The 25,092-nt window shown below is 46.7% G+C and overlaps 9 protein-coding genes across 9 annotated transcripts; 4 read left to right on the forward strand and 5 right to left on the reverse strand.

Moving 5' to 3' along the window:
• Nucleotides 1-428: 428 nt before the first annotated feature.
• Nucleotides 429-2,033, forward strand: F4812DRAFT_451493 (uncharacterized protein; the record flags this gene model as incomplete). The annotated part of the gene is made up of 4 exons (XM_047936218.1): nt 429-491; nt 558-740; nt 1,164-1,787; nt 1,896-2,033. 4 exons carry the CDS (start codon nt 429-431, stop codon nt 2,031-2,033), a joined length of 1,008 nt encoding a protein of 335 aa, XP_047789495.1.
• A 21-nt stretch (nt 2,034-2,054) lies between these two features.
• On the reverse strand, nt 2,055-3,421 carry F4812DRAFT_52544 (transcriptional regulation of mitochondrial recombination-domain-containing protein). Its single transcript, XM_047939167.1, has one exon. It carries the CDS (start codon nt 3,213-3,215, stop codon nt 2,214-2,216), a length of 1,002 nt encoding a protein of 333 aa, XP_047789496.1. The 5' UTR covers nt 3,216-3,421; the 3' UTR covers nt 2,055-2,213.
• A 2,162-nt stretch (nt 3,422-5,583) lies between these two features.
• Nucleotides 5,584-8,709, forward strand: F4812DRAFT_52564 (heat shock protein). The gene has a single exon (XM_047939168.1). It carries the CDS (start codon nt 5,691-5,693, stop codon nt 8,469-8,471), a length of 2,781 nt encoding a protein of 926 aa, XP_047789497.1. The 5' UTR covers nt 5,584-5,690; the 3' UTR covers nt 8,472-8,709.
• Nucleotides 8,710-9,494: 785 nt separating this feature from the next.
• F4812DRAFT_52583 (HET-domain-containing protein) lies at nt 9,495-11,795 on the reverse strand. Its single transcript, XM_047939169.1, has one exon. The coding sequence runs from the start codon at nt 11,679-11,681 to the stop codon at nt 9,534-9,536; it is 2,148 nt and encodes a 715-aa protein (XP_047789498.1). The 5' UTR covers nt 11,682-11,795; the 3' UTR covers nt 9,495-9,533.
• A 938-nt stretch (nt 11,796-12,733) lies between these two features.
• F4812DRAFT_451505 (DUF453-domain-containing protein) lies at nt 12,734-14,071 on the reverse strand (the record flags this gene model as incomplete). The annotated part of the gene is made up of 1 exon (XM_047936220.1): nt 12,734-14,071. One exon carries the CDS (start codon nt 14,069-14,071, stop codon nt 12,734-12,736), a length of 1,338 nt encoding a protein of 445 aa, XP_047789499.1.
• A 178-nt stretch (nt 14,072-14,249) lies between these two features.
• F4812DRAFT_52605 (TPR-like protein) lies at nt 14,250-18,498 on the reverse strand. Its single transcript, XM_047939170.1, has 2 exons — nt 15,596-18,498; nt 14,250-15,545 (listed from the first exon to the last, which is right to left on the reverse strand). Exons 1-2 carry the CDS (start codon nt 18,209-18,211, stop codon nt 14,478-14,480), a joined length of 3,684 nt encoding a protein of 1,227 aa, XP_047789500.1. The 5' UTR covers nt 18,212-18,498; the 3' UTR covers nt 14,250-14,477.
• A 421-nt stretch (nt 18,499-18,919) lies between these two features.
• Nucleotides 18,920-21,371, reverse strand: F4812DRAFT_52609 (uncharacterized protein). Its single transcript, XM_047939171.1, has 5 exons — nt 21,026-21,371; nt 20,786-20,949; nt 20,330-20,713; nt 19,867-20,257; nt 18,920-19,738 (listed from the first exon to the last, which is right to left on the reverse strand). Exons 1-5 carry the CDS (start codon nt 21,135-21,137, stop codon nt 19,011-19,013), a joined length of 1,779 nt encoding a protein of 592 aa, XP_047789501.1. The 5' UTR covers nt 21,138-21,371; the 3' UTR covers nt 18,920-19,010.
• Nucleotides 21,372-21,385: 14 nt separating this feature from the next.
• On the forward strand, nt 21,386-22,465 carry F4812DRAFT_431561 (uncharacterized protein). The gene is made up of 3 exons (XM_047934451.1): nt 21,386-21,753; nt 21,816-22,121; nt 22,176-22,465. Exons 2-3 carry the CDS (start codon nt 22,017-22,019, stop codon nt 22,233-22,235), a joined length of 165 nt encoding a protein of 54 aa, XP_047789502.1. The 5' UTR covers nt 21,386-21,753; nt 21,816-22,016; the 3' UTR covers nt 22,236-22,465.
• A 644-nt stretch (nt 22,466-23,109) lies between these two features.
• Nucleotides 23,110-24,519, forward strand: F4812DRAFT_465273 (uncharacterized protein; the record flags this gene model as incomplete). The annotated part of the gene is made up of 4 exons (XM_047938423.1): nt 23,110-23,248; nt 23,339-23,468; nt 23,641-23,921; nt 24,043-24,519. Exons 1-4 carry the CDS (start codon nt 23,147-23,149, stop codon nt 24,517-24,519), a joined length of 990 nt encoding a protein of 329 aa, XP_047789503.1. The 5' UTR covers nt 23,110-23,146.
• Between the last annotated feature and the right edge of the window lie 573 nt (nt 24,520-25,092).

Raw genomic sequence — 25,092 nt, forward strand, 5'->3', positions numbered from 1 at the left:
TGTCATGCTCCATACCTATCTTACTTTAATCTCCAGATACTTGGATGTTCTTGCATACTTACGTACGTACCTACATGTACATGTATTACATCTTCCCCTTTAGGTAAATTCCGTAGCGAGTTCGAAGGCGTTAAGTTACCTCAAGTACTTCGATGGATCTACCAACTTCGCCTTTCGAGTTTTCTTTCAAGTTTTCTTTTTTCTCGATTTTATTTCTCCACGACACATAACCTATCTTCATATCAGAAGTCGCAAAGTTTGATAAAAAATAAATGCACTTGACCTGGTTCTCGACCCTTTCAGCCACCAATTACTTTATGCGTGGTGCGCCGTACAAGTGAAAAGACGCCAAGCAAAGCAAACAATATTCGTTTTACTTATTGTCTCATTTTAAACCCGGATTGCAACATCGAGGCTCGACATCCACCATGTCTGACAAGCCCGTGTTTCTAGCCACGCATCCCCGAGCGTGCTCTACCGCCTTTGAGAGGGTTAGTCTCATGAAACCTGCACTAATAACATCTTCTTATACTATGTAACTATACTAAACGCACCAGGTGTTCATGACTCGCCGAGACACGCTTACATGTGCCCACGAGCCGTTTGGCGATAGCTATTACTATGGTCCTGAGAGGATTGGCGAGCGATATGCCAACGATGAGTCTGCTCGGGAAAGCAGTGGCTTTTCCAAATCCACATATCGTGACGTCTTGGATCGATTAGAGAAAGACGGCAGTGAGGTTCGAAATCTCCTCAAACACTAATGCCCTCAGTCCCTTTTAAGACACTTTAAATTCTTGTTGCTATCATTCTTTTCATGTCGGTTCTTATCCCGTCGCAAGTGCGAGCAGGATCAGCCAAATACTTGAGAATGAAGATTAGGAGGAACGTTCAGGTGTCAGTGTAGCAGCATCGCGCCACCAGAAAAAAAAAAAAAAAAAAAAAAAAGCGCGCCGGATTCAGGTGCTCACTGACATATCCCGAGAGCAATGTGATAAGGGGATAAATTAACTGTATAACCCCAATATCTCGGCCTCTGAGAGGGATACATACCCTGTCGAAACCATCTCCTTTTCGTTCAACCATGTTCACCCCAATGCCAACCCACTGGTCCGATCAGCTTTGAGCCTCGTCCTGTATAAAACACTCACTCCATCATACAGGGCAAGCGTGTCTTCATCAAAGACATGGCATATTACTTGACGCCCCCCAACTCGCAGCCCGCGGTAATCGCCAAGTCGCTGCGCAAGGGGGGGGACGACGACAACTACTCGGAAGAGGGCAACCCAACCGTGCTGCCCCTCGACATCCTCAAGAAGTTCCACTGGACGTTCCTGATCCGCCACCCGCGGCGCGCCATCCCCTCGTACTTCCGCTGCTGCGTGCCCCCGCTCGACGAGGTCACCGGCTTCAAGGAGTTCCTGCCGAGCGAGGCCGGCTACGCGGAGCTCTGCCGCCTGTTCGACTACCTCCGGGAGCAGCGCGTCGTCGGGCCGGCGCTCGCTAGCGGCGAGCCGAACGGCACTGGCAACAACAACAACACGGCTAATGGCAGCGGCAGTAGCGGTGTCAGCATCACGGTGATCGATGCGGACGATCTTCTCGACCACCCGAACGACGTCGTCCAGGCCTTCTGCAGGGAGACCGGCATCGCATTCACCCCGGACATGCTGACCTGGGACGACGCCGAGAACCAGGATTACGTCTCGGAGGCTTTTGCCAAGTGGACCGGTTTTCACAACGATGCTATTCACAGCAAGAGCCTCACGGCGAGGACCCAAGCTCATGTAAGTCTTTTTTTAGTTTTTTTTTCCTCTTGGAAAATAATGAGCATACTTTCTTTACTTTTCCTTTTTCTCAGCGCGATACCATTTACTGAATTTTATTCGAATTAGAAAACTGTCACCGAGGAATCTGAGAATGAGCAATGGCGGCAGAAATTTGGCAAGGAGGCGCAGGAGAAGATCAGAGCTTGTGTGGATGAGAATATTCCACACTATGATTATCTCAAGTCCTTTGCCATGAAGTTTTAGGTATTACAGGGAGGGGCAGGAAGGGTCTATGTACACAGATATAAGGTAGATGATGGTACAATTGAATACAGTATCTCTAGATTTTGTGAAGTGTGGCGAGAGTATAGGGTTCGTTGATTTTTATACTCTGTTCAGACTGTAACAAGAGCAAGACTGGATACCCTAGTTTTTATACAGCTTTTATACAGAGTTCGTTCGATCTGCTGATTTTTGATCTGCGCCCTTTTGATCCGTCGTCTTTTGACTTGTTTTTTGTTGGTCAGCTGGCTTCTCATCTGCCGCCTCGCTGTCTGCCGCCTTCTTCTCCGTCCCCTCTTTCTCAGCCCCCTCCTTTTCTGTTCCCTCCTGCTCCTGGCCTTCTTTCGCCTCCTCCTCCTCCTTTGCATCCGGGTTTTCTTCCGGGTTCTCTTCTTCTGCCGTACCCATCTCCTCTACGGCAGCCTGGTCGAAGCGGTAATGTGAAACGTTGGGAGGCCAGCTCTCAGCGAAGTGGCGATCCTTATCGTCGCGCCACCAGATCTGGACCTTGAGGCGAGCCTTAACGCTACCGTCCTCCTCCTTCTTGAGGTTCTTCTCGTCGGCCGCGTCCAGATTGACCAGGATATTGGGATCATCCGTCATAGGCACCCAGATCTTGTTACCCTTGCCCAGACCCCTGAGCACGGCGGCCACGTCGGCGATGGTGGAGGTCTTGAGGTCGTTGACCTTGGCGCCCCGCTCGAGCTTCGTCAGGGGGTGTCCGTTCTTGTCGAAGAGCATCTCGTCGCTCCACGACAGCTCGTGGAGCTTCTTGCACTCCCGCAGGCGCGCGTACACGCTCCGGCCCACGGCGCCGAAGCCCTCGGGGAATTGTATCAAGGCGAAGGGCCGCCAGTAGTCCTTTCGGAACTTGCTGGGCTTGAGCTTCTTGCCGGTGAAGGCGATCTGCCGTAGCGACTTGTTCGCCTTGAGCACGGGCCTATGCGAGTATACCATCATCCCGTCCAATATGTGACTGAACATCCATATCTTCTCGCCATGATGCGGTGGAAACTGGGCGGCGGCTATCTCCTTTTCCCTCTTCTCTTTGGTCGGAGCCGTGGACTTGAAGCGTATGCCGATGCATGATATAGTCAGGGTGCCGAGGGGGCTGAGGGGCAGCCTTGTGAATTGGGCTGTTATCGAATTGACCCTCAGAGCCATGATGGGCGGGTGGTTCTACTGTCGAGGGGGCTCCGGTCAACTGTCAACTGTCGACTGAGGCTGATATCCAATACCACGGATATTTCGTTGTCGGATCCTCCGTTCGAAATTTCCGTTGGCGATAAGGATCGAAGATTTAGTGGGCCTTATCTTAGCGTCTACAATACAATACTTCTTACCAGGTACCAAACAACCTACCTTAACGTCTTGGGGGGGGGGGGGGGGGTTTAAACTGTATATATACCGGTTATATACGATTTAAAAAATTAAAACGTTTTACACCGTAAATGGAAAATATTATGCTTATATTTTTAAATATTAAACTTATTTAAATAATTAAAAATATTTTATTATATATTTATAATTTAAAATAAATAAATTATTTAAAAATTTAAATTATTTATATAATTTATAAATATAATATAAATTATATGTAAAGTAAAAAATAAATAATAAATAAATTAAATAATAATAAAAGTAAAATTATTATATTAATAATTTGTTAATAAGTACGTACGTATGGTAAAAATAATAAACAAGTAAAATAATAATAATAGGGGTAAAACTAATATATTAATAATGTTTAAAGAAAAAAGAACTTATTTAAGGTTAATTAGTAGTGTAATGTCTTTTTATACAGTAATAGTAAATACATTATTCTTTTTTTTAATATCGGTAATAAAGCACTTTATTTTTAATAAAGTGCTTACGTGTTAATATTACATAATTATTATAATTATTATAAATTAACAGCCCGATAAAATTATATTAAATATAAAAGTGGGGTATTAATTAATAATAATTTAATTAAACTTTAATTAATTAAATTTTATAAATTTTAAAAATTTTAATAAAATTAATAAAATTAATAAAATTAATAAAATTAATAAAATTAATAAAATTAATAAAATTAATAAAATTAATAAAATTAATAAAATTAATAAAATCTTAATAAAATAATATATAAATAAAAAAAACTTATAAATATATTTAAATTATTATATATTTAATTATTTATTTACATTTTTTTAATTATTAATTTAAATTTTATATTTAATTTATATAAAAAAACTTTAAATTTTTTTAAATATTTTAATATTTTATTAATATTTAACTTATATCGTTATTATTTACTTAAAAATCAAAACTTAATTACTATATTTTAATAAACTTAAATATAAGTTTTTTATAATAATATTTAAAAAAAAGTTTTTTTTAAAATTTATAAAAAAAAATTATTTTATATATAAAAAATATATAAATACATAAATGTTTTTTCCTTTTATAAATTATTAATTATATAATTATTAATAAATATTTTTTTATTTAAATTTATTAAATTTATAATTATTTTAAAATTTATTTATTTTTAAAAAATAAATAAATTTTATTTATAAATTTAAATATAATTTCATTAATTATTAATTTATAATAATTAAATATTAAATATATTATATATATATATATATAAAATTAATTAAATTTTATTAATTAATTTATAATATATATATTTATAATTTAATATATTAAGCTAAATATATATTATTAAATAAACCTTTACCAAGACGCTAAGGTAATTTAGGTCCTAAGAGGTACGTATACAATTGTTAGCAAGCTAAAAAGCTATAACTTAAGTACTTAAGGTAGTAAAAGGCTGGGCAAGCACCACGAATGGTTCCAGTTTCCCATATGACAGTTACGCATGTAAGAACCCAATTACAATGTAACACAAATTACAACACATTTCTGTCATACCCAAGTTACCTCTGACTCAGTAAAGTAGGAGCAGAAGGTGCAGGTGCAGGTGCTTAGGTACCTCCTAAGGTAACGAGTACCGCAAGATCGATTATCCGATATTACCCCGCGATTGGCCAAAGCTTTAAAAAATGTTGTCGTCAGGCAAAGCTTGGCAACTCTTTAGGTTTGGCTAGGTTAGGTAATCTGCTAGTATGAGAGGTACCTAAGGTAGCAGCCCCCACTAGGTACTAGAAGCTTCCCAGGCGTTCCATCACCAACACCAAGCTGCTCCTAGCTAGCAACCCCGACTAGAAACCCAGAAGAGCCTGGAGTGAAATCCCAGAAGTAACTGGATTGGACTAGATAAGACTGGACGAAACCTATGAGCTGACTGAGCGCCCCAACTTTCTGATGTCTCGTCATCATCATCTGTTTCCTTCTGCTTCCTCTGTTTCTTCTCTCCACCTCTAACAGACAGATAAATACAAACTTTCACTTCTTTGTCTCGAAATTCCTTCTTCATTTTATTTTACCAGGAATAAAGATAATCTTGACGATAATCTTATAAAAAAAAGTGATACCCTACTATTACGATAGTGTAAAGCCAAACACAGGCTTCACTTACACACAAGCGCACACAACTTGTACATTCTAGCTCTATCAGTACATATTCTTTTTTCTTCCGATATTGAGACACACATCAGATCGAAAACACCAACAACACAATAAACCTTCACAATGACTTCTAGAATGGAGTTTACAGACCGGGGCAAAAAGGCCCTGGAGGATGCTATGGCGCTGGCCGAGCAATACGCCCACTCACAATTATTACCAGTCCACCTAGCAGTCTCTCTATTAGACCCTCCGCCAGATCAATCCAAAGACCAGCAAAATATCCAACCAGGCACCACCAACAGCCTATTCCGACAAGTAATCGAGAGAGCACATGGTGACCCTCAACTATTCGACAGAGCACTCAAGAAGATGTTAGTCCGTCTGCCGAGCCAAGATCCCCCGCCAGAGAACGTGTCCATGTCACCTTCATTCAGCAATGTTCTCAGGAAGGCTCAAGAGTTGCAGAGGACGCAGAAGGATTCATACATCGCAGTTGACCATCTAATAACTGCCCTCGCCGAAGACCCAACAATCGCCAACGCTCTCAAGGAGGCTAATATCCCCAAACCTAAGCTGGTCCAGGATGCCGTCCAAACTATTCGCGGGACGAAGAGGGTGGACTCCAAGACAGCCGATACCGAGGAGGAGCACGAGAACCTTTCTAAATTCACTATCGACATGACGGCCATGGCAAGAGAGGGTAAGATTGACCCTGTCATCGGCCGAGAAGAGGAAATCAGACGAGTTATCCGGATTCTGTCGCGACGAACCAAGAACAACCCGGTACTAATCGGTGAGCCGGGTGTCGGTAAAACTACCGTCGTCGAAGGTTTGGCTCAACGAATCGTCAACGCCGATGTCCCCGATAACCTTGCCGCTTGCAAGTTGCTCTCCCTCGATGTCGGTGCTTTGGTTGCCGGCAGCAAGTATCGTGGTGAATTCGAAGAGAGAATGAAGGGCGTCCTCAAGGAGATCGAGGAAGCTAAGGAGATGATAGTTCTCTTTGTCGACGAAATTCACTTACTTATGGGCGCCGGTTCTTCGGGTGAGGGTGGCATGGACGCTGCCAATTTACTTAAGCCTATGCTTGCCCGTGGACAATTGCACTGCATTGGTGCAACCACCCTTGCCGAATACCGAAAGTACATTGAAAAAGATGCCGCTTTCGAACGACGATTCCAGCAGGTCATCGTCAAGGAACCCAGCATCCCCGAGACCATCTCTATCCTCCGAGGTCTCAAGGAGAAGTACGAAGTTCACCACGGTGTAACTATATCCGATGCCGCTCTAGTCGCTGCTGCCAACCTAGCTGGAAGATACTTGACGTCTCGTCGTCTGCCCGACTCTGCTGTTGACTTAATTGATGAAGCCGCAGCAGCTGTCAGAGTCGCTCGAGAATCTCAACCTGAAATCATCGACTCCCTGGAGCGCAAATTGCGACAACTCAGGATTGAAATCCACGCGTTGGCACGAGAGAAGGATGATGCCTCAAAGGCTCGACTCCTGCAGGCTAAGCAAGACGCCGAAAACGTTGAGGAGGAGCTGAGACCTCTCCGAGAAAAGTACGAGCGTGAACGAAAGCGCGGCAAAGACATCCAGGAGGCCAAGATGAAACTTGACCGTCTAAAGGTCAAAATGGAGGACGCGGCCAGAATGGGTGACCATGCTGCCGCTGCAGATCTCCAGTACTACGCCATTCCCGAACAAGAGAAAGTCATCAAGGAACTCGAGCGCCAAAAGGCTGCCGCCGATGCAGCTTTGAGCCAAAACGATACTGGCGGTTCCATGATAACAGACGTAGTCGGACCCGATCAAATCAACGAAATCGTCTCACGTTGGACTGGTATTCCCGTTACAAGACTTAAGACTTCCGAAAAGGAGAAGCTTATCCACATGGAGAAGGCCCTCGGCAAGATTGTCGTTGGACAAAAAGAAGCCGTACAGGCTGTCTCCAACGCTATTCGGCTGCAACGATCTGGGCTTAGCAATCCCAACCAGCCTCCAAGCTTCCTCTTCTGTGGTCCGTCCGGAACCGGTAAGACTCTGCTGACAAAGGCTTTGGCCGAGTTCTTGTTTGATGATCCGAAGGCGATGATCCGGTTCGATATGTCCGAGTACCAAGAGCGTCACTCGCTAAGCCGAATGATTGGTGCACCACCTGGATATGTCGGACACGATGCCGGTGGTCAACTCACCGAGGCCCTTCGCAGAAAGCCCTTCTCCATCTTACTGTTTGATGAAGTTGAAAAGGCCGCTAAGGAAATTCTTACTGTCCTTCTGCAGCTCATGGATGACGGCCGTATCACTGACGGACAAGGTCGTGTCGTCGATGCTAGGAACTGTATCGTCGTCATGACTTCCAACTTGGGTGCGGAATATTTATCTCGCCCAGCTGGTCGTGATGGCAAGATCGACGCCACAACGAGGGATTTGGTCATGAACGCCTTGCGCAACTACTTCTTACCAGAGTTCCTCAACCGTATCAACTCAATCGTCATCTTCAACAGGCTCACCAAGCGCGAGATTCGTAGGATCGTCGATCTACGTCTTGCTGAGATCCAGAAGAGGCTTATCGACAATAACCGTAACGTTCGCCTCGAAGTTACGGATGAGGTCAAGGAATACTTGGGCAACGCTGGCTACTCACCCGCCTACGGCGCTAGGCCACTGGCTAGACTCATCGAGAAGGAAGTTCTTAACCGCCTGGCCGTCCTCATCCTACGCGGTGGCATCAGGGACGGCGAAATCGCAAGGGTGGTTATGGCTGGCAACAAGGTCCAGGTTCTACCCAACCACACCGATAGCGAACTTGGCGATGGCGATGATGAAGACATGCTCGTCGATGAAGAGGACGCCGTGGAGGACGTCGTGCCCGACGGCATGGATGAGGATATCTACGATTAAGGGAGGTCATGATGTTACTAGTTCAAGATTGACGATTGATGATGAATAATGAGCTATTAGGGAAGGAAAGGGGGGCAGGTTAATGTTTCTAAGGGTTATGGAATACATACATATGGAAAGGGGGTGAGCAAATATGGTATTTGCTGAAAGCAATGGAATTCAACACATGGCGTTAGTAAGGCCTATGGCGAGGAAATTTCAGGGGTTAGCTTTAGCTTAGGTAGCTACCTACCTAACTTAGGTAGGATAGTTGCATATTAAAAGTTTTAGCATGACTTAATATGAATAATTCATGAAATAACATGTTTTTGGCTTTCTTGATGAGTGCTAAACCTAATATATGATGACTTGTAGAAAAGGGGGGGAAACAGCTAAGTTTCTTTGGTTTCAGTTCTTCCTAGGTGCCTATTAAATCGTCGGCACAAGAGGTGTGCATACCTATATCATGCTAAGGGTAGAACTCTACTTAAACCGTTCATCTGTCAGGTAAGAGGTTTATGTCCCAAATGGACGTCGTATATAGAGAGATTGTCGAGGTCGTACATACAGTATATTTATTTGGTTGAACCAGTAACGCCTGACCGTCTATCCTCTTAAAAGGGAGCTGGTTTCCTTATATATAGCCGGTGTTGGATCAATAGTCACGTGTTCGCGTGTCACGTACGTTGGGGCCCGTGCCCCACGTACAACAGAGATTTCTCCCATCTTATGTAATTACTAAATTACAAGCAAGTTACACATACAGAATATATCATCGGTCGGCTTCATTTCGTATTTCGTTCGTTCGTTTGTTTTATCGTTTATCGCATCGATGCATTATATCGTGTAGACCTTGTCTACCGACAGCCGGTGAACTCCTATTCTACCTATGTAGTATATTCTATATTCCTGACATCATCAACATCCCTATTCTGGCCTTATGTGACTGAGGTGTCCCGTCATGATATCTCCAGTAGGAAGAAGACCCAAACCAACCACAAATAATCCAGTGTCTCTATGTGTATTCTTATACGCAAATACCTAGGTGTCCAGAAGATAAGAAGCTAAAGTTACAGTTTGCTTTCAACGAATCTCGCATTCTGTCATAACACTATTCTGATCGAGAAGATTCCACGCAAAGGCGTGCTCCTTGGGTGTGTGTGCCATAATATCGGTTTTGTATTCCACAACACCTGCCCTAGAAAAGACATTGCTGCCTCCTTCTTCACGGCGAAGGATTAAGTAGCGTCGCGATATTGTTTCTTGGTGGATTGCTTTGACGTCGGCTATCATCCAAAGAAGGTAAACCTTCTGGCGCCGGGGCAAGCATTGGTACCCATTGTCATCATGGTCCATGTGAATCGTCTCGAAGTAGTTTCTGAGACTACGACCGATCGATGAATTCATCAGGCTTGCCCACGGCCCGAAAGGTGGAATGAAAATGCTGCATTTCGTCTCATCGTGCCACTCTAGCTTGGCAGACATCAGTTTGCCTCGCAATCTCAGCAGGCTTTTTTTTAAGACGCCTAAGGAACTGTGCCCGTCGTAACTACATGAGGCTTCGGATACATTTGCGACGAGAATTCGTTGGAAGAAAGCTTTCTCCTGGACGAAGTCAACAGCACTCTTTAAAGATGTCCACGACCAAGTTGGTAAAGAGTACGGTCTCTTGAGGACATTCTTCCGTTCGGGTCTGTTTTCCCTCACAGGTAAATCGACGCACTTCCAGAGTAGGTCTTCGATCAGTGATCCTGACCACAGACCTATCAGGTACGCTTCCCTGGCGCGCAAATATTGGAACTGCTTTGCCATAGCTCCAAGAGCGACCAGTCTGTCCTCCGGTTTAGACAGTAACAAGCCGCTGTATTTCTCCACAACGTCTCTCCAGGTCGTCGAAATATATTGCCATACATCGGCAGCTGGTTTGGTATCCACTAGGGCCAGTTGATTTTCATTTTCGAAGATATCGATATCTCCCCAGTGTATGAAAAGAGGCTTGAGGTTCGGAAAGACCTCGTGTTTGATTGCGCCGCATTCGCAAGCACTATGCGTGAGACATTGGAATATAATCTCGTTTTCCGTAAAATAAAGCACTCTTGGACTAATCATGCGTTCCTGATACGCCCAGCCTCGAGACAGCAGAGGTGACGGTCTTCCTGGCGCTTTGGGCAGGCCAAGATTATAACCATTTTGAAGATAATGGGGAAGTCGTGCGTAAACGGGCCAACTGTGAGTGTAAAGTGACAACTCCATCACCTTAACTAATTCGTCCTCCATCGACATTGAACGAAGCCCAGATTTGCTTGAGCTACCATACAAGGCGGCCAACGTTACATAGGAATGTTTGTATACGTTCCACATGAGTTTTGCTTGTTGATGCCAGTCCCTCTTATCGTGTTGGATTATACAAACACTGTCGATCCATAAGTACTTGATGCCGAGACTGCGTGTGAAACTAACAGCATCCTGAAAAGTCGCCGGAAGCTTCGACCATGGGATTCCTCGCATGTTCTCTTCTAAGCTGTTCACTGTAGTCATACAGTCAGGGTCGTGGCCGCCCCAACAGTAACTGAGCGCGACGTAAGCCGATCCCGGAGGAATGGAAGTGTTATTCTCGAGCACTACATCTTCCCCTAGCTCCTCAATACCGACGTTGATTAGGCGTGAAGGCGTAAAAGGAGCGCCTAATAAGGCACCTACAGAGATGCTACTACGACAGTCCGCATGTGAGCTCAAACATTCCGATATCTGGCCCTGGGCCCATTTAGATGAGGCTCCGAAAAGCTGGTCCTTATAAGTCCATGTAGACTGGAAGAAATTGTCGGCCGTAATATAGACTACGAGTGGTGTTCCCTCAGCTATCGCAGGTGTAACGTAGTCCAGTCGCGTCGGTACTAAAAAGTCCAGTGCAGCTTTTGCAGTATATACAGCACGGGTGGTTTGGCAGAAAGCACACGCATCGACGGCCTCGAAAAATCTTTCTTTAAAAAAGAACGGATCTTCATCATACCAACTATGCTGACCACAAGTTTGCCATTTTTCGTTGCTTGGACGGAGATGGTCAAGAAAGACCTGATTCAAGTAAGGCCCCCGTTTGTATCCCACTGAGAGATTTAATGAGGGAAGTTGTATAATAGGAACTGTTAGACTCTTAGGCTCGTCTTCGGTCATTGTCCTTTGGTAAGGCATTCTGCCAGGTATTGGCGTTCTTGCTGAGTCCCTGGGGTTCATCACGCTGTGCTAATAGAGGACTAGTACTATATAGAGTGACTGATGAATGCGATACTAGTCTTCTAGGCAAGTTCTTGTCTAAAGACAAACTCTACTGTAAGATATATCAATATTTATCTTGCCAAGGTTGCGATGAGAATTGGGAAACTGTTGCCCGGTGAATAAGGCAACGGGTGAGGGTACAATGAAGCACCTTGCCTAGACCACGCCATACCATCTCAACGTAGTGTTATAGCTTTACCACGAGTCCCTGATAAATCCTATAGGGGTACCTTATAGCGTCGGAATCAGCATGCATGCAAGCATACCTAATGTATGTTTTAGAGCTTAGCCTCGAATGCTTAGAAAGTGCCGAATATCTAGGCCAGATATGCGACCGCCAGGTGAAGGTAGCCTTTAGCCAAAGCCCAATCCAATAGAGCAAAATCATTTGAGGCACCCAGCTATGCTGGAACTTTGTTGGTTGCCGCATTTTCTGAGATGATTGCATATAGTAACCCTTATGGAAAACACGCATAAACTACCTAGGTGGTCTTTATGTAGGCAGGACTCACCACATGGTATTGTATCATCACAGCCTCTTCATATGTGGCAGGCTTCGCCGCGTTATGCACCCCGCATCTCATTCTTACACCTGGCTGCTCGTCTCTTTAACAAGGCGTCCTTGGACCAAACTAGCTTCACAAGATTATTTGGATAGATGTGGCGGAGTCATACGGTGACCGGCCAACTAATTGTTCAAAGCATGTCCAAGATGCAGGGACTCATATTTCATTAATTACCCCTGACTCAAGGTAGCATTTGCATATTTCGTGCTCGAAACGCTCTCCCGAATGAGAGACATGATGCATCCTGTTTATTGCGTCTTCGGAGAGCCCAAGTATATAGAGTATTAGCAATGCCTCCTTTTAAATGAAGAGCCCCTGCATATGTACCTAATTCATCGTCATAGACGCGGGGGTAGGCAGAATTTCTCACCTCGCCTCGATCTGTAATGTTGTTTTGGAGAGGGGGTGGGGGGTGTTACATTGGAGAGTAACCTCTCGATAGCCTCAATAATAAACTTCGCCCTTCATTAGAACCCTAGCTGTACGCAGTAAGTCCGCCGAGACAATCCGGCCGTTCTCCGTCGTCGCCCCAATCTCAACCGTCCCGCTGGGATGTCCAATAACAACAGGACCATTCTCGCTACTCCCTCTTCTCTCACCACGAACCTGTGCGGGCAGGGTTCCCGGCATGTTCACAGCCGCGCCTAAACATAAAGCCAAAGTCAGGGGAACGGCCTTATGCGCCTGTCCCATCGACATCGCTAGACACCTGATATGGACATCCGCCGAGCCCGCGTCCGAGAACAGCAGCACGATTTTCGGCACGCTTTCCGTCTTTGGATCCAGTCCCATTTTCGCCGCTCCAGCCTGTCTGATCGCCTCTAACCTAGCCTTGAGTGCGGCATCCGACTCCACGGCTTGGGGAGTAAAAGTAGTCGGACTGGCGCCTCTTATACCTAGATCATCTATCCGGACAAACACCCCCGGATTCGACACATCCACCAGCGAAGCCTCGATAGTGCTACCATCCGGCAGCGCCAACGTATCAACCGCATTCCCAGTCGGCAGCGCCTTTCCTGTCTTCGCCCCCGCGGGATCCAGGAAGCTCAGCGTGATCCTAGACTGCGTCCCCGGAACCCCGTCCATCTCGTAGTCCCCCTCGGGACAATACGTCGGCGGATCGCCCGCGACCCTGAATCGGGAGTGTATGATCTTGGACGTGTTGGTATTAAACACCCTCACGAGCGCCTCTTTATACCCCCCATCCCCACCCCCACCCCCATCCACATCCACATCCCTAACCTTCCCCTCCCTCCCCTCCACCAACCCCTCGTCCCACGCCACCGGCCCCACCGCCGCCGACATGTTCCCGCAATTGCCCGCGAGGTCCAGCGCCCCGTCCCGGATCCCGACCTGCACGAACGTGAACTCGACGTCGGCGTCGGCGCGGCCCGACGGCGCCAGGACGCACACCTTCGACGTCGACGACGCCCCGCCGCCCATCCCGTCCAGCTGCCTGCCGTGCGCCGGGTCCGGCGCCCCCATCGCCGCCGGCAGAACCTCCCGCCACGCCTCCCGCCCCGGCAGGTGCCGCCGCTGGATCACCAGGCCCTTGGACGTCCCGCCCCGGACGAACAGCGCCGGGAAACTACGGCGGCTGCTACTACCGCTACCACTACCACTACCACTACCACTACTACTACTACTACTCCTACTACCGGAGCTCGTCGTAGAGGAAGAAACAGCCGCAGCCGATTTTATCCCGTCGTCGAGTCGCCCCCTGGTAGGAGTTGAATGGATCGTGAGGCGAAGCGCCTGGTACGTATGAGTTAAGTGCCTCATTAGCATTGATATAAGGTAACCTCGGTAGCCTAGGTGCATGTGAGTGACTAATCTGGAATATTGCGAAGTCGAGTAAACTTCGTGAGGTTGGAAGACGATCCCGGATGTTAACTTCGGCATATCAAAGGATCGTACTACAGGGGTGCTTAATACCGTTAGTAGCATACATTCAGTTTATGTTCTCATATCTCAATATTCCGTAGGTACCTAGTTAACGATAATGCTTCTATTAGGTTAGGCACTTTATCGGTAAGCCCCCTTGGTCGCCTTGGTCGCCTTGGTCGTCAATTATTTTCATTACCATCCTATGTTATAGGAATAAACTCAACTAGATACGCAACCAAAGGTCTGCTAGGAAACCCTGCAGTAATAATACGCCCTTTTTATACTATACAAATAGACAACTTTAATCCTCCTCGTCCTCGTCTGCAGCATCTGCCATACTGGTATCGGCGGCGCCTGTCGTTGCTTCAGCATCGGATTCTCCGTTAGCTCCAGCATTCGTAGCACCAGCACCTTCGCCTTCATCTTCATCGTCGCTATCGTCAAGGACCCTACCACGTCGAACCCTCTTGGCTGGTGCGCGGCTAGTTGCTGCTTCTTCCTCCTCATCTTCATCATCATTCTGTCCAGCTGTATTATCTACTTCCATCCGATCTCCATCATCACCAGCTCTCGACGCACCGTCGGCGTCCGACAGAGCCGAGGTATGCCTCTCGAGGGCCCGCTCCGCACGCTCAAGGGCATCGTCGTCATCTGAACTATCAACCACGATTTCGGCAGATTTGTACTTGGTCGACTCTTTCTTGGATGCGAGCTTGCGCTTCTTCTTTGGTTGGCGTTCTGCCTCGGATTCATTATCCTCGCCGTCGCTACCGACCTTCTTCTTGCGAGAACGGCCTTTCGGCTTAGGCTCGCCATTCGATTTAGGTCTGGTCTTCCGCTTTCTCTTCACTTTTTGACCTGTTTCACTATCTGTAGTCATTTCGGCTTGTTGGGCAGCCATTTCTTCCTCGGCTCGCTGTTCGGCTATAGCTCTGTCGCGGGCTATGATCTCCTCACGCTCTTTGCGAATCTTCTCTCGCCGTTCTTCCTCTAACGCGAGAGCCTTTTGTCGTTCCTCTTCTCGTCGTCTCAACTCAGCCTGTCGTTGTTCTAGAGCTGCCGCAAGTTTCTCCTTATTCTTCTCTTCATATTCCTTCTGGCTCTCGATTTGACGAGCAAGCTGCTTGCGCTGCGTGTTGCGAGCCATGTTTGCTCGCTGCTCGAGATCAGTCTTAGGATACGGCGGCTGTGGGTGAGTAGCAATTTCATCTAGAGCGACGATAGCCGCTTCAAGACCCTCGGAAGCCTCCTCGAGTTCGGCAAGCGTACGCTGTGTCTCAGGTACATTCATAATGTGCTGGACTTGCTGAATTTGGACGAACGCAACGTTGAACTTGAAGTGAACCTGGTCCGGAGAGATTTCGAGAGCCTATAATTTGTTAGCTTTGATTAGCATGAGCTTTGGCGAGTTGATATTACCTTCTTTGCGTATTTGAGAGCGGTCTTATACGCATCTAGGCTCCGCTCATGCCTGCCCCTATTCAACCATGTCCGACCGAGGCAAGCTAAAATACCTGGATCGTTGGCCTTGCCCTCTTTTGCGAGCGCCGTCTCGTAGCTCTCGATCGCTTTCGAAAACTGTCGCAATTCCGCGTATATGTGTCCAATGTTGATATAGACATTTGGATCCTTGACGGTTTCGCGAACCTTTAGGAATATTGGAAGCGCGTTCTTGTAGTCTTTCTTGTCCTCGACGAGCGCGATAGCAATACCTTGGGCAGCATGAGCGTTCTTCGGGTCCAGCTGTAGTGCCTTGTCAAAAAACTCGACAGCACGGGTGTAGGTAGCAGATCGCTTTTGCTTCTCTTGTTCGGTTTCTCGGCGCATCTCGCGAGCAGCCATCATATACAGATTACCCATGCCGACCAACGCGTAACGGTCATGCTTGTCGTGGTATTGAAGGGTATGCTTGTAATGCCGTAGCTCTGGGTCCTCATTCACGTTACCCGACTTCTTCCGAGAGCTTACGCGACCAAGGTACCAGCCGTACAAAGCACGGACTTCCAAGTCAGAAGAATTGTCTTGCTGTAGTTGGGCGACGGCGTCGGGGCCTTCCTTATTAGGGTTTCTGCGCAATTTGATATAAGCCAATCGAGCCTTGGCATCTATATAGTCGTCGTGACGAGCTACTAGCTTCTCGTAGACCTCAACGGCTTGATCTACGAGACCCTGGGACTCGTAACTCCTACCCAAGTTGAAACTGATAGTAGTGACTAGTGCATCGGTATCCATGTCTTCACCCTTCTCGCCAATCCGCATGCAGGAGCTTAAAGCAGCTTCAAACATCTGGCTGGCCAGATCATGCTTCTCGGCCTGGGAATAGAAACAGCCGATGTTGTTAAGCAATTGCGGAGAGAGGTTCTTGCGTAACGCATTGCGTAGGGCAGCCTCATCTTCGATATCGGTGGGATGCTCCGAAGCAGGAATTTGATCCAGCTCGAGCTGTTCAACCTGTAAGAGGCATTCGAGGGCCTTATCTGGGTGGTCGTTCTCGTAGAGACGTGCAAGATTCAATAGAATCGCTGGATCTGGAGACAGGTTTTTCTTGGAGTCTTTCCAAGCAGTGCGGACATGCTCCAAATATTCAATAGACTTTCGCATCTCTGCAGACTTGTCTTCTTTAACCGCAGCATATTGATTAGCGAACACCTCTTCGGCGTAAAGAGTGCCCAAAAGGATCATAGCTTCGTAATTTCGCTCGTTCTTGTTTGCTGATTGAATGATCTTCTCCAACCGAAGCTTAGCTTCTCCCAGATCATTGTTCAGAACCGAGAGTTGGGCGACACCAAATTTCGCTGGTAAGTAACCTCTTTCGAGGCCACCTCTAGCTTCGTCCGCACGGCGGTAATAATCAGCGGCTGTTTCAACATTTCCGCTGAAATGTTCTTTCCGAGCAAGGAGGTACCAGCCATCACTTGCAATCGCGTTCACATCAGTATACTGAATGGCCTTGTTGGCTAGAGAGTCGACGTGAGCAAGATTTCTGCTGGATAAGAAATAGCTAGCGAAGGTTGCGCATGTTAAAGGTTGGTTTTTGTCAATCTTGAAGGACTTTTGTGTATACTCCGTCATGGCCTTCTTGTAGAGTCGAATAAACTCCGGGCTGTTCGTAGGAACTCGACTGCTAGCGTCAAGATAGTATAAACCTAGGAGGATATTGGCCGTCTTCGATTCTGGGTTAATCTCAAGGGATCTCTCCCAGGCCTGTTTCGCATCTTCCTTATGTCTCAGTTGCCAGAAGCAACACCCTATTCCAATTCGAGGGTCTGGGTCCACCAAGTCAGGCATTTTTCTCAGAACGTTTTGGTATGTCTCTAGCGACTCCTTGTAGTTCCCAAGACCGAATAATGCCCTCGCTCTCCCAAGCAAGGCTAGCATGTTCTTCCCTTGCGAAACCTTACTCGCCTGGTCGAAAGCCTTCAGGGCACTCTTTAGTAGATCGGCCTTGTCTTGCTCGATATGACCGGCTCCGGGTGCCTTAGAAGGCGCCTGTAGCGAGGCCTTCAAAAGTTGAAGCACGCCACGAGCTAAGAATAGTGGCGGGAATGCCGGGTTTATGCGCGATGCATCATTGAGAGAGGAGGTAGCTAATTGGAGGTAATAATCTTTGGTCTTGGCTTCAGATAGGAGCGCGCCCTCGGGTGGAACGCGTGGTGCTTCACGGCTCTTCCAGAGATACATCCAGCATAAGCAGGTAATAATGCTAAGCTTCTCTTTAGGGTTGTTGTCTTGCATAGCGTTGCCGCCTCGATTAAGCATTTCGATGGCATGATCAATCTTCTTCTGCTTGGCGTATGCGAGGGAAACTGTCATCCAATACGTTCGTGCAGCGCGCTCGTTCTCGAATAATGTGCAAAGTTCGGTTGGGTCATCGACAAGGTCTTCTAGATCGATCTCGACAGCTTCATCTTCTTGATCGCCCTGGACAGGAATATCGATCGCGCTAGGAATGTCGGAGAATCGCTTGCTAACAGGAAGGGGAATGGGGTCGCCATTTGGGCCACCATTGGTATGGCCATTTCGCGTGGCCGACATGATGGATAAGGTGACAAGGAATTAAAAATTGCGGATGAATATGCAATTTCGGCGATGTTGATGAAGGAAGAGTGAAAAGAGGTAGGTAAAATAAATAAATAGTAAGGTTACAAGTGAGATAGTCGGCGACGTTCTGAGATCATCCCCAACTTAAGGCATCATTCTCAAAATTTGAGTTGCAAGCAGACAAACGTTTGAAAGTGTCCTGCACGCAATCGAAAGCCGTGCCAAGTAGGACTGATTTAACTGATTTATTCTAAAAGATGATGCTCCTGGGAAGATGTAAGGCTTGTTTGATGAGGCTGAGAAAGAGCAGATAGAGGTACATATGTATCTGATGTATCTGATGTACCTGCTGCGACATCCCCTGCAATCATCACCTCAAATTGACTAGCGTGCTTTATTTAACGTTTTTCATTGGTCTCCGTGAGAGTACTCATAAGCCACTTGTGGCATGATTGCATGGGTGTAAAGACTTTGTGGCGCTTTATCCTTGCTTCTCTTGTGCTACAGGGATCTAAAAGGCGGTTCGCGTACTGAACCTTGCAGGACGCGTTAACCGGGTCAAGTTTCCAAATTTCATGCAGCTACATAGTACGCACAGAGTAACGGAAGTTACGAATTAGGTGATCAATAAAAATACCTAAAAATACCTACCTAAGATAGAACCAAACTTGCTATCATAACTTACTTCAACGTTGTTGTTTTTTTTAACTCATCATACAGAAACTAGTTTCACAGGCATAATCCACATTAAACAGTAAATGCTTGGCTGGTTTAACAATTATATTGTTCAGATCTATCTAACAGGACCCCATTCTTCACGCAGCTTCCGGACTAGGCCATCAATATTCCAGCCTGCTGTCTTGACCCGATCCAGATGTGCAATTATATCATTCTGTTGGGTTGGATGCGTGATCCGCCGTGCCGCAACTGAGAACGCCGCTATCATACACGGGTCCCAGCAATGTGTATGTTCTGGTTCGCTGTTCAACGCAATGCCACATACACGGTGTGCGTGCCAGAGAGGTGACGTTTGTGCCGCATCAAGATTCAAGTCCCTGGACAGTTCAGTGAATGATATCGACTGTGGCCTATTGCTAAGCAGTAGAAGCATAGCAGTGTGGTAGAGAGCGTTCGCAGAGATGCCAGCACTCCCAACGAAGATGACGATAGGGAATGTAGCTTCAAGACCTTCGACCTCTATCAGCTGCCGGAGCTCCTGAGGACGATGCATTTGCCATTCCTGTAGTGCGTTGAGAAGTTCCTTCCATTTCGCAACCTCAGGTGCCCCTATTAAAGGCGAAGCCACGGCTTGAGGTGACGCTGCATAGTTTTCGCCTTCTGAAACCGGGAGGCAAAGATCCATCACTCCAGTAAGAAGCTCAAGACATTGAAAAGAGGCATGTGAGATCTTCTGCCATTGACCGTCGGTACCAATATGCTTCTTCACCAAAATCAGGAACCGATTTATATGGTTGGTAATCAGAGCAGGGGATGTTTGATTCATAAGGTAATATGCGATTTCTTTACTTGTTGATAGTTACCCTGGTCAGCTAATGAAAAAAAAAATATGATGAAATGGGAGAATTCAACCATGAAGAGAGAAAAGGGGAGACATCATACGCTAGCAATCCCCATGGGGCATAACGCACCTAATCTTGAAAGCAGAGCCGAGCAGCTGGCCCATATTCGTTTTTGACTTGAATTTGCCTCGGCCAACCAAAGCTCGTGGTTGTAAAAAACGCTTCCGCCCTTATAGAACGTAGGCTGCCACGTCTCAGGGACATCCTGAACGAAAAGACGTGTCCTCCCCAGCACAAAATTAGCCATAAGTCGAATTTCTAGAAGTCCTGTCTCCGTGCTAGCGGGATTTGTAAGAGCGAGGAGGTAAAGAATACCGACACCACGCCGTTTTATTCTCTCTATCGAACGACCCGAAAAAATGGCCGAAGTCTGCAGTATTCCATCCAGCACACAGGGCGAATTCATCGCTAGTTGGGTTAAAAGTTGGCCAAATGTTTGGGATTGATCATAAACATCCAGCTACGCGATGGTGTAAGTTCATAATCCGAACGATCAGTAGATGTTGGAAGCATATCGAGAGCGGAGACTTACCCAAGGGGCGATATGATGACTATAGTATTTCAGAAGATCTATCTCGTCATCTGACAGTGAAGATCGTCCAACTAGGGGCCACTTCTTGTTTCCCTGACCGATTGCACTAGATGGTGATTCAGTCGACAAACTTTGGTGATTTAAGCACGGGACATCGCCGGTCTCGATACCTTCGGAATTTTGGCTAACAATTTCGCGTCCTCGATGATTACTACTCTCATTCTTCTGTGCTTGTGGTTCAACCGTGAAGAATGCATCTTGCGGTCCCGGAAGTCTCTCATTATCAACGCCTCCTTGGGGCTGCTCAGTATGACTTATCACCATTGGATTAAGGGGTGAATTGGAAGTTCTTCTTTCGGTAGAAACATCCGTGTTGACGACAAACTAGAGCCGAGGCATTGAGTTAGTTCCTCTTTTTAAAACATCATAATACCAATGAATATATTATCAACATACTTCCAAAGCACGATATCCACGCTTCGCTGAAGCCAATGATGGACTCGAAGAAGCAGAAGCCACTACCGTCCTAGAATTCTTCTCAAGGAAAGACACGCGCGCAATATACTTGCACGCAGCTCCGGAATCAGTGCACCGCCGACATTCTGGTTTTTCTTCGTCGCCTGTCACGTCTTCAGCACAGTGTTTCTCCGGTATTTCCAAACGTTCAATGTCTTATCATTAATGGGGTTAGCTTACACTTGCGGTGTTGTGCGCGACATCGTTCACAGCCAGTTCGAGTACGCCTATACCGACGTTTCGGAGGTTCACGGAGCCCGCCATCTGTGGCAGAAATAATAGACTCCGGCATTATAATAGCCAGTCAATGGACATATAATATATATATCTCTGCTTGCAAATATACCAGACCATATTTTCAAGGCCCGCCGGATTGAGATTATATTGTCGCCCTCGTATGTGGTGTGTTCCAAATTAGGCATCTGGATCCGCACATTCATAAGCTAGATGCGGATCCGACTACCTTTTTTAGCAAGCGGATTATAAGCGGTTCTATTAGCCGCATCAGCCGCACCGGATAGGAGGCCATAACATCTCGTACGGACTGACAACCCCATGCAAATTAAACACCATCGCCCGGATGGATTTTGTCGGGGAAATAGTCCAAATCGGTCCATATACCCTTAAATTGCCTGTGGATGTGCATGATCGTCAGCGGTACGGTGCCGCTGGTTTGCGCGAAGACAATAGGGTTCTAGGTAGTCAATGGCGCTAGCGGTGGCGTGAGTTCTATCCCGGTCCAGTTGCTTCGCGGAATGGGTATGTACGTCACAGCTATCTTTTCGGCGAAGAACGAGGCCTTCTTTCGAAGACTAGGTGCTGAAGAGATGTGTTTACTCCAACTGATCCAGACGCCTAGTCCATGAATTGCCTCGAATTTACCAAGCACAATTCTTATGAATTTCTTCGTAGGTTATCGACTATACCGCTCATAAATCTCTCCCAGACTATCTCACTTCCACGTGTGCAGCACTAGGAAACAGACCCTTTGACACCATCGTCGACTGCGTAGGCAACGAGACGTTATATACCTGTTCTCCCGGATATATACATCGAACCTGAAGGGAAGTATTTGTATATCGAAGCAGGTCCTTTCGGTTCTTTCAAGACCGCCAACTGGTGGCCTGTCATACTTGGAGGAACACCATGCACAAAAGTAACTATTTTGAGCATGCCAAGTGGCGCTTCAGCTAAGGATATCGTAAACTGGTTTGAAAAGGGGTGGGTTAATGAGGTTCCTGTGGACTCTTCGTATGAGATGGATAATGCTCTACAGGTAAACAGGCCTCTTTAAATCCAAGACCGACGGCTATTGCTAACGAGTTTAAAGACCTATGAAAAGTTGTCAACAAATAGAGCTACTAGGAAAATATTTGTGAAGGTGAAATAAGAAGCTTCAATACCATTTGTTTTACTCTAATGATTCTTGTACATTGAGTTAGAATGTCATTACATGGTCAGGATAACGAGGAACATGCAATTGGAGCTTCCTTAGGGCGAATTAGATCCTCGGTCCCTGAGCAGGTATGGTAAAAGGAGGTCAAGACATAACCTTTAGAACTGAGGGATAAAAATTGGTTTGATTTATTTTATACAGATGGCTACATGAATAGAAGGTACCTAACGTTTGTATTGATAGAATTAATTTCTGCATTCATTTAAGGCTCTCAATTTTGCATGTGTTGGAGATGACATGGACCTGGACCCTGGTTGTTCGAAAAGGACCATACATGTAGCTTTTAAAACTTGGAATGTCAACATCTGTATACCCAAGTACTTAGTACACCCAATTGAATAAGAAATGCGAGGAACAATAAGTACACAAGGGTACGTCACTACCTAACCTAACCTACATACAGGCATGTATTTCCGTCACTGGGTGCAAGTGCCATGTTTGCTTCCGGATCCGTGCCGTGTCCGCCTTCCGGCCCTCCGTGACTGTCCCGTCAGACAGTCAGACAGTCAGGTACCGGCTCATTGTGCCTTCCGGGAAGAATCATGAAGGATTCATAACAAATTTCTCCTACTACAAGAAATCCTACCTGTTTAATTCGTTCCCTTTACTTATGCGAGCCTTTATCTAGAATAAAGCTTCCAATTCCCAGTCTATTTAACCTGGCACAGCATTAGGGTCTTGACAAAGACTTGCACCCCTAACCCGTTTTTTAAAATCATAAAACATCCATACATCCATACCCCCCTCCCATACAGCAGTAATTTCTTCGGCTTTATTGGAAACTCAGCCTTTCCATTTCTTTCCCTAAGTACTATCAAGTACCTATACAGGAACCAACCGTCAAGATGGTGCAAGAACTTCTCTCTCCCACCTTGCTGACGATCATGTTCCTAGGCCTCACGGGCCTCTACGGCTTCGTCAAGTTCTCCCACGAGAACGATTACGCCGTACGTATTAGAGCATATTATGAGCCCAATCAATTTCCCTTGACGAAGAAGACTAATTCATACGTACCTATGTACCTATAATAATCGCAGACCGAAGTCAAGTTGGAGAAATCTAGCCACCATCTCTCCGGTGGCTCTGCTCGCACGCTCATCACCTATGCGTACACCGAGTCCCAGATTGCCCGTGAGAACCTGGCCTTCTTCATCGACAATGCTCTGCGTAAGTATCTCCTCCCACAGGCAATGTAGCCAAGTTCAGTATCACCAAGATTTGGCATGTTCAAATCGGACCCTATAACAAAAAAAAGCCTTTCGCCTCCTCGAATACTACTAAACTACGTAGGTTAGGTAGCTTCATCAACATCCCACTAATAACCCTACTTCTCTCACAGATCCCAGCGCGGACTTTATCTTCATCCTCAACGGGCCCAACCACGCCGCCGGCATGATGATCCCCAAGGAGCCAAACGTCCGCGTGGTCTCGCGCCCGCAGGACGACGACCAGTGCTCCAACCTAGGCTCCCACGGCGAGGTGCTCCGCAAGGACGGCCTGTGGAAGAAGTACGAGCGCTTCATCGTGCTCGGCGCCGGCGTCCGAGGCCCGTTTGTGCCGTACTGGAGCGATGTCTGCTGGAGCGATGCCTTTCTGAGCCGCGTCACTGAGGATGTGAAGGTAAGTCCCAATTGTCTACCTACCTAACCTAATATACCTGATATATATATATATATATATAGGAGGTGCTTATCTAGATTAGAGAGAGGTAATGTACTAACGATATTTTCGATAAACTCAGCTCGTAGGAGCGACAGCAAGCTGCCACCCGAAATTCCACATCGAGCCGCTGATCTGGGCGACCGACTCCGCCGGGATGAAGCTGCTCCTCGACCCGCCCGAGGACTCTTCCGCGCCGCACCCCGGCAAGACACCCGTCGCGCTAGGCGGATGCCACAAGGGCAAGGACCACGCCAGCTCGGGCGAAATCGAAGCTACGTCCGTGATCCGGAAGGCGGGCTACGAGGTGGACGCCATGATGGCGGCGTTCCACCAGGCCGGGAACTACAAGGAGGCATGCCTCAAGGGCCCGGTGCCTGCGCACGCAACCGCAGCGGGAAAGCAGTGTTACGGCGCGAGTCGTACCCACCCGTACGAGACCTTGTTCGTCAAAGCGGACGGCGACGACGTCGATGCGGCTACCGTCGCGCGGGTCACGGAGTGGTATAAGCCGCGCGGCGTGAAAGGAAGCTGGGACGCGTGCCGTCGAGGGGGTTAAGAATAGGATGGTTCCGCGAGCAACACAAACACGTATATATTCATGAACTACATCTTAGGGGGTAACCTTAAGTTAGGTACCTACCTGCCACGATTCTGCTTATAAGTCGAAAAGCTACGGTCCAGACCTAGATACCTAGGTACCTAGTCTCGAACGTATGACAATATCACGTAGATACCTGTCATTGTAACACGACTTCTTCGTCTTTTTGATAGCTTAATAGGTATTTAGGTAACATTAGCTATTTTACTACCAGCTGCTTATTTTTCTCGATGCGATGTTGAACATTCGTAAGGAGTTTTTCACTTATATACAATTAATCGGCGGTTTTGAAGTGTGTCTTACAGTAAATGCACAAATCATAGCCGCGACCAATGCTCAAAAAGGTAGAAGCTATGCTTGTATTATACTTAATTTTTCTTAGGTATGAGCATTCGCTGATGATATATCACGCTTGTCATATACATAAAGTTAGGTACCTGGTATCTAGCCTACTATCCATAAACGCTACTGCTAACCGATACTTATGGTACGCGCTTGAACCTATAGCTACTCGAAGGGAGACTCAAATAA

Source organism: Daldinia caldariorum (genome assembly GCF_022478825.1).
Source record: "Daldinia caldariorum strain CBS 122874 unplaced genomic scaffold F4812scaffold_10, whole genome shotgun sequence".
In the NCBI taxonomy this organism is placed as follows: domain Eukaryota; kingdom Fungi; phylum Ascomycota; class Sordariomycetes; order Xylariales; family Hypoxylaceae; genus Daldinia; species Daldinia caldariorum.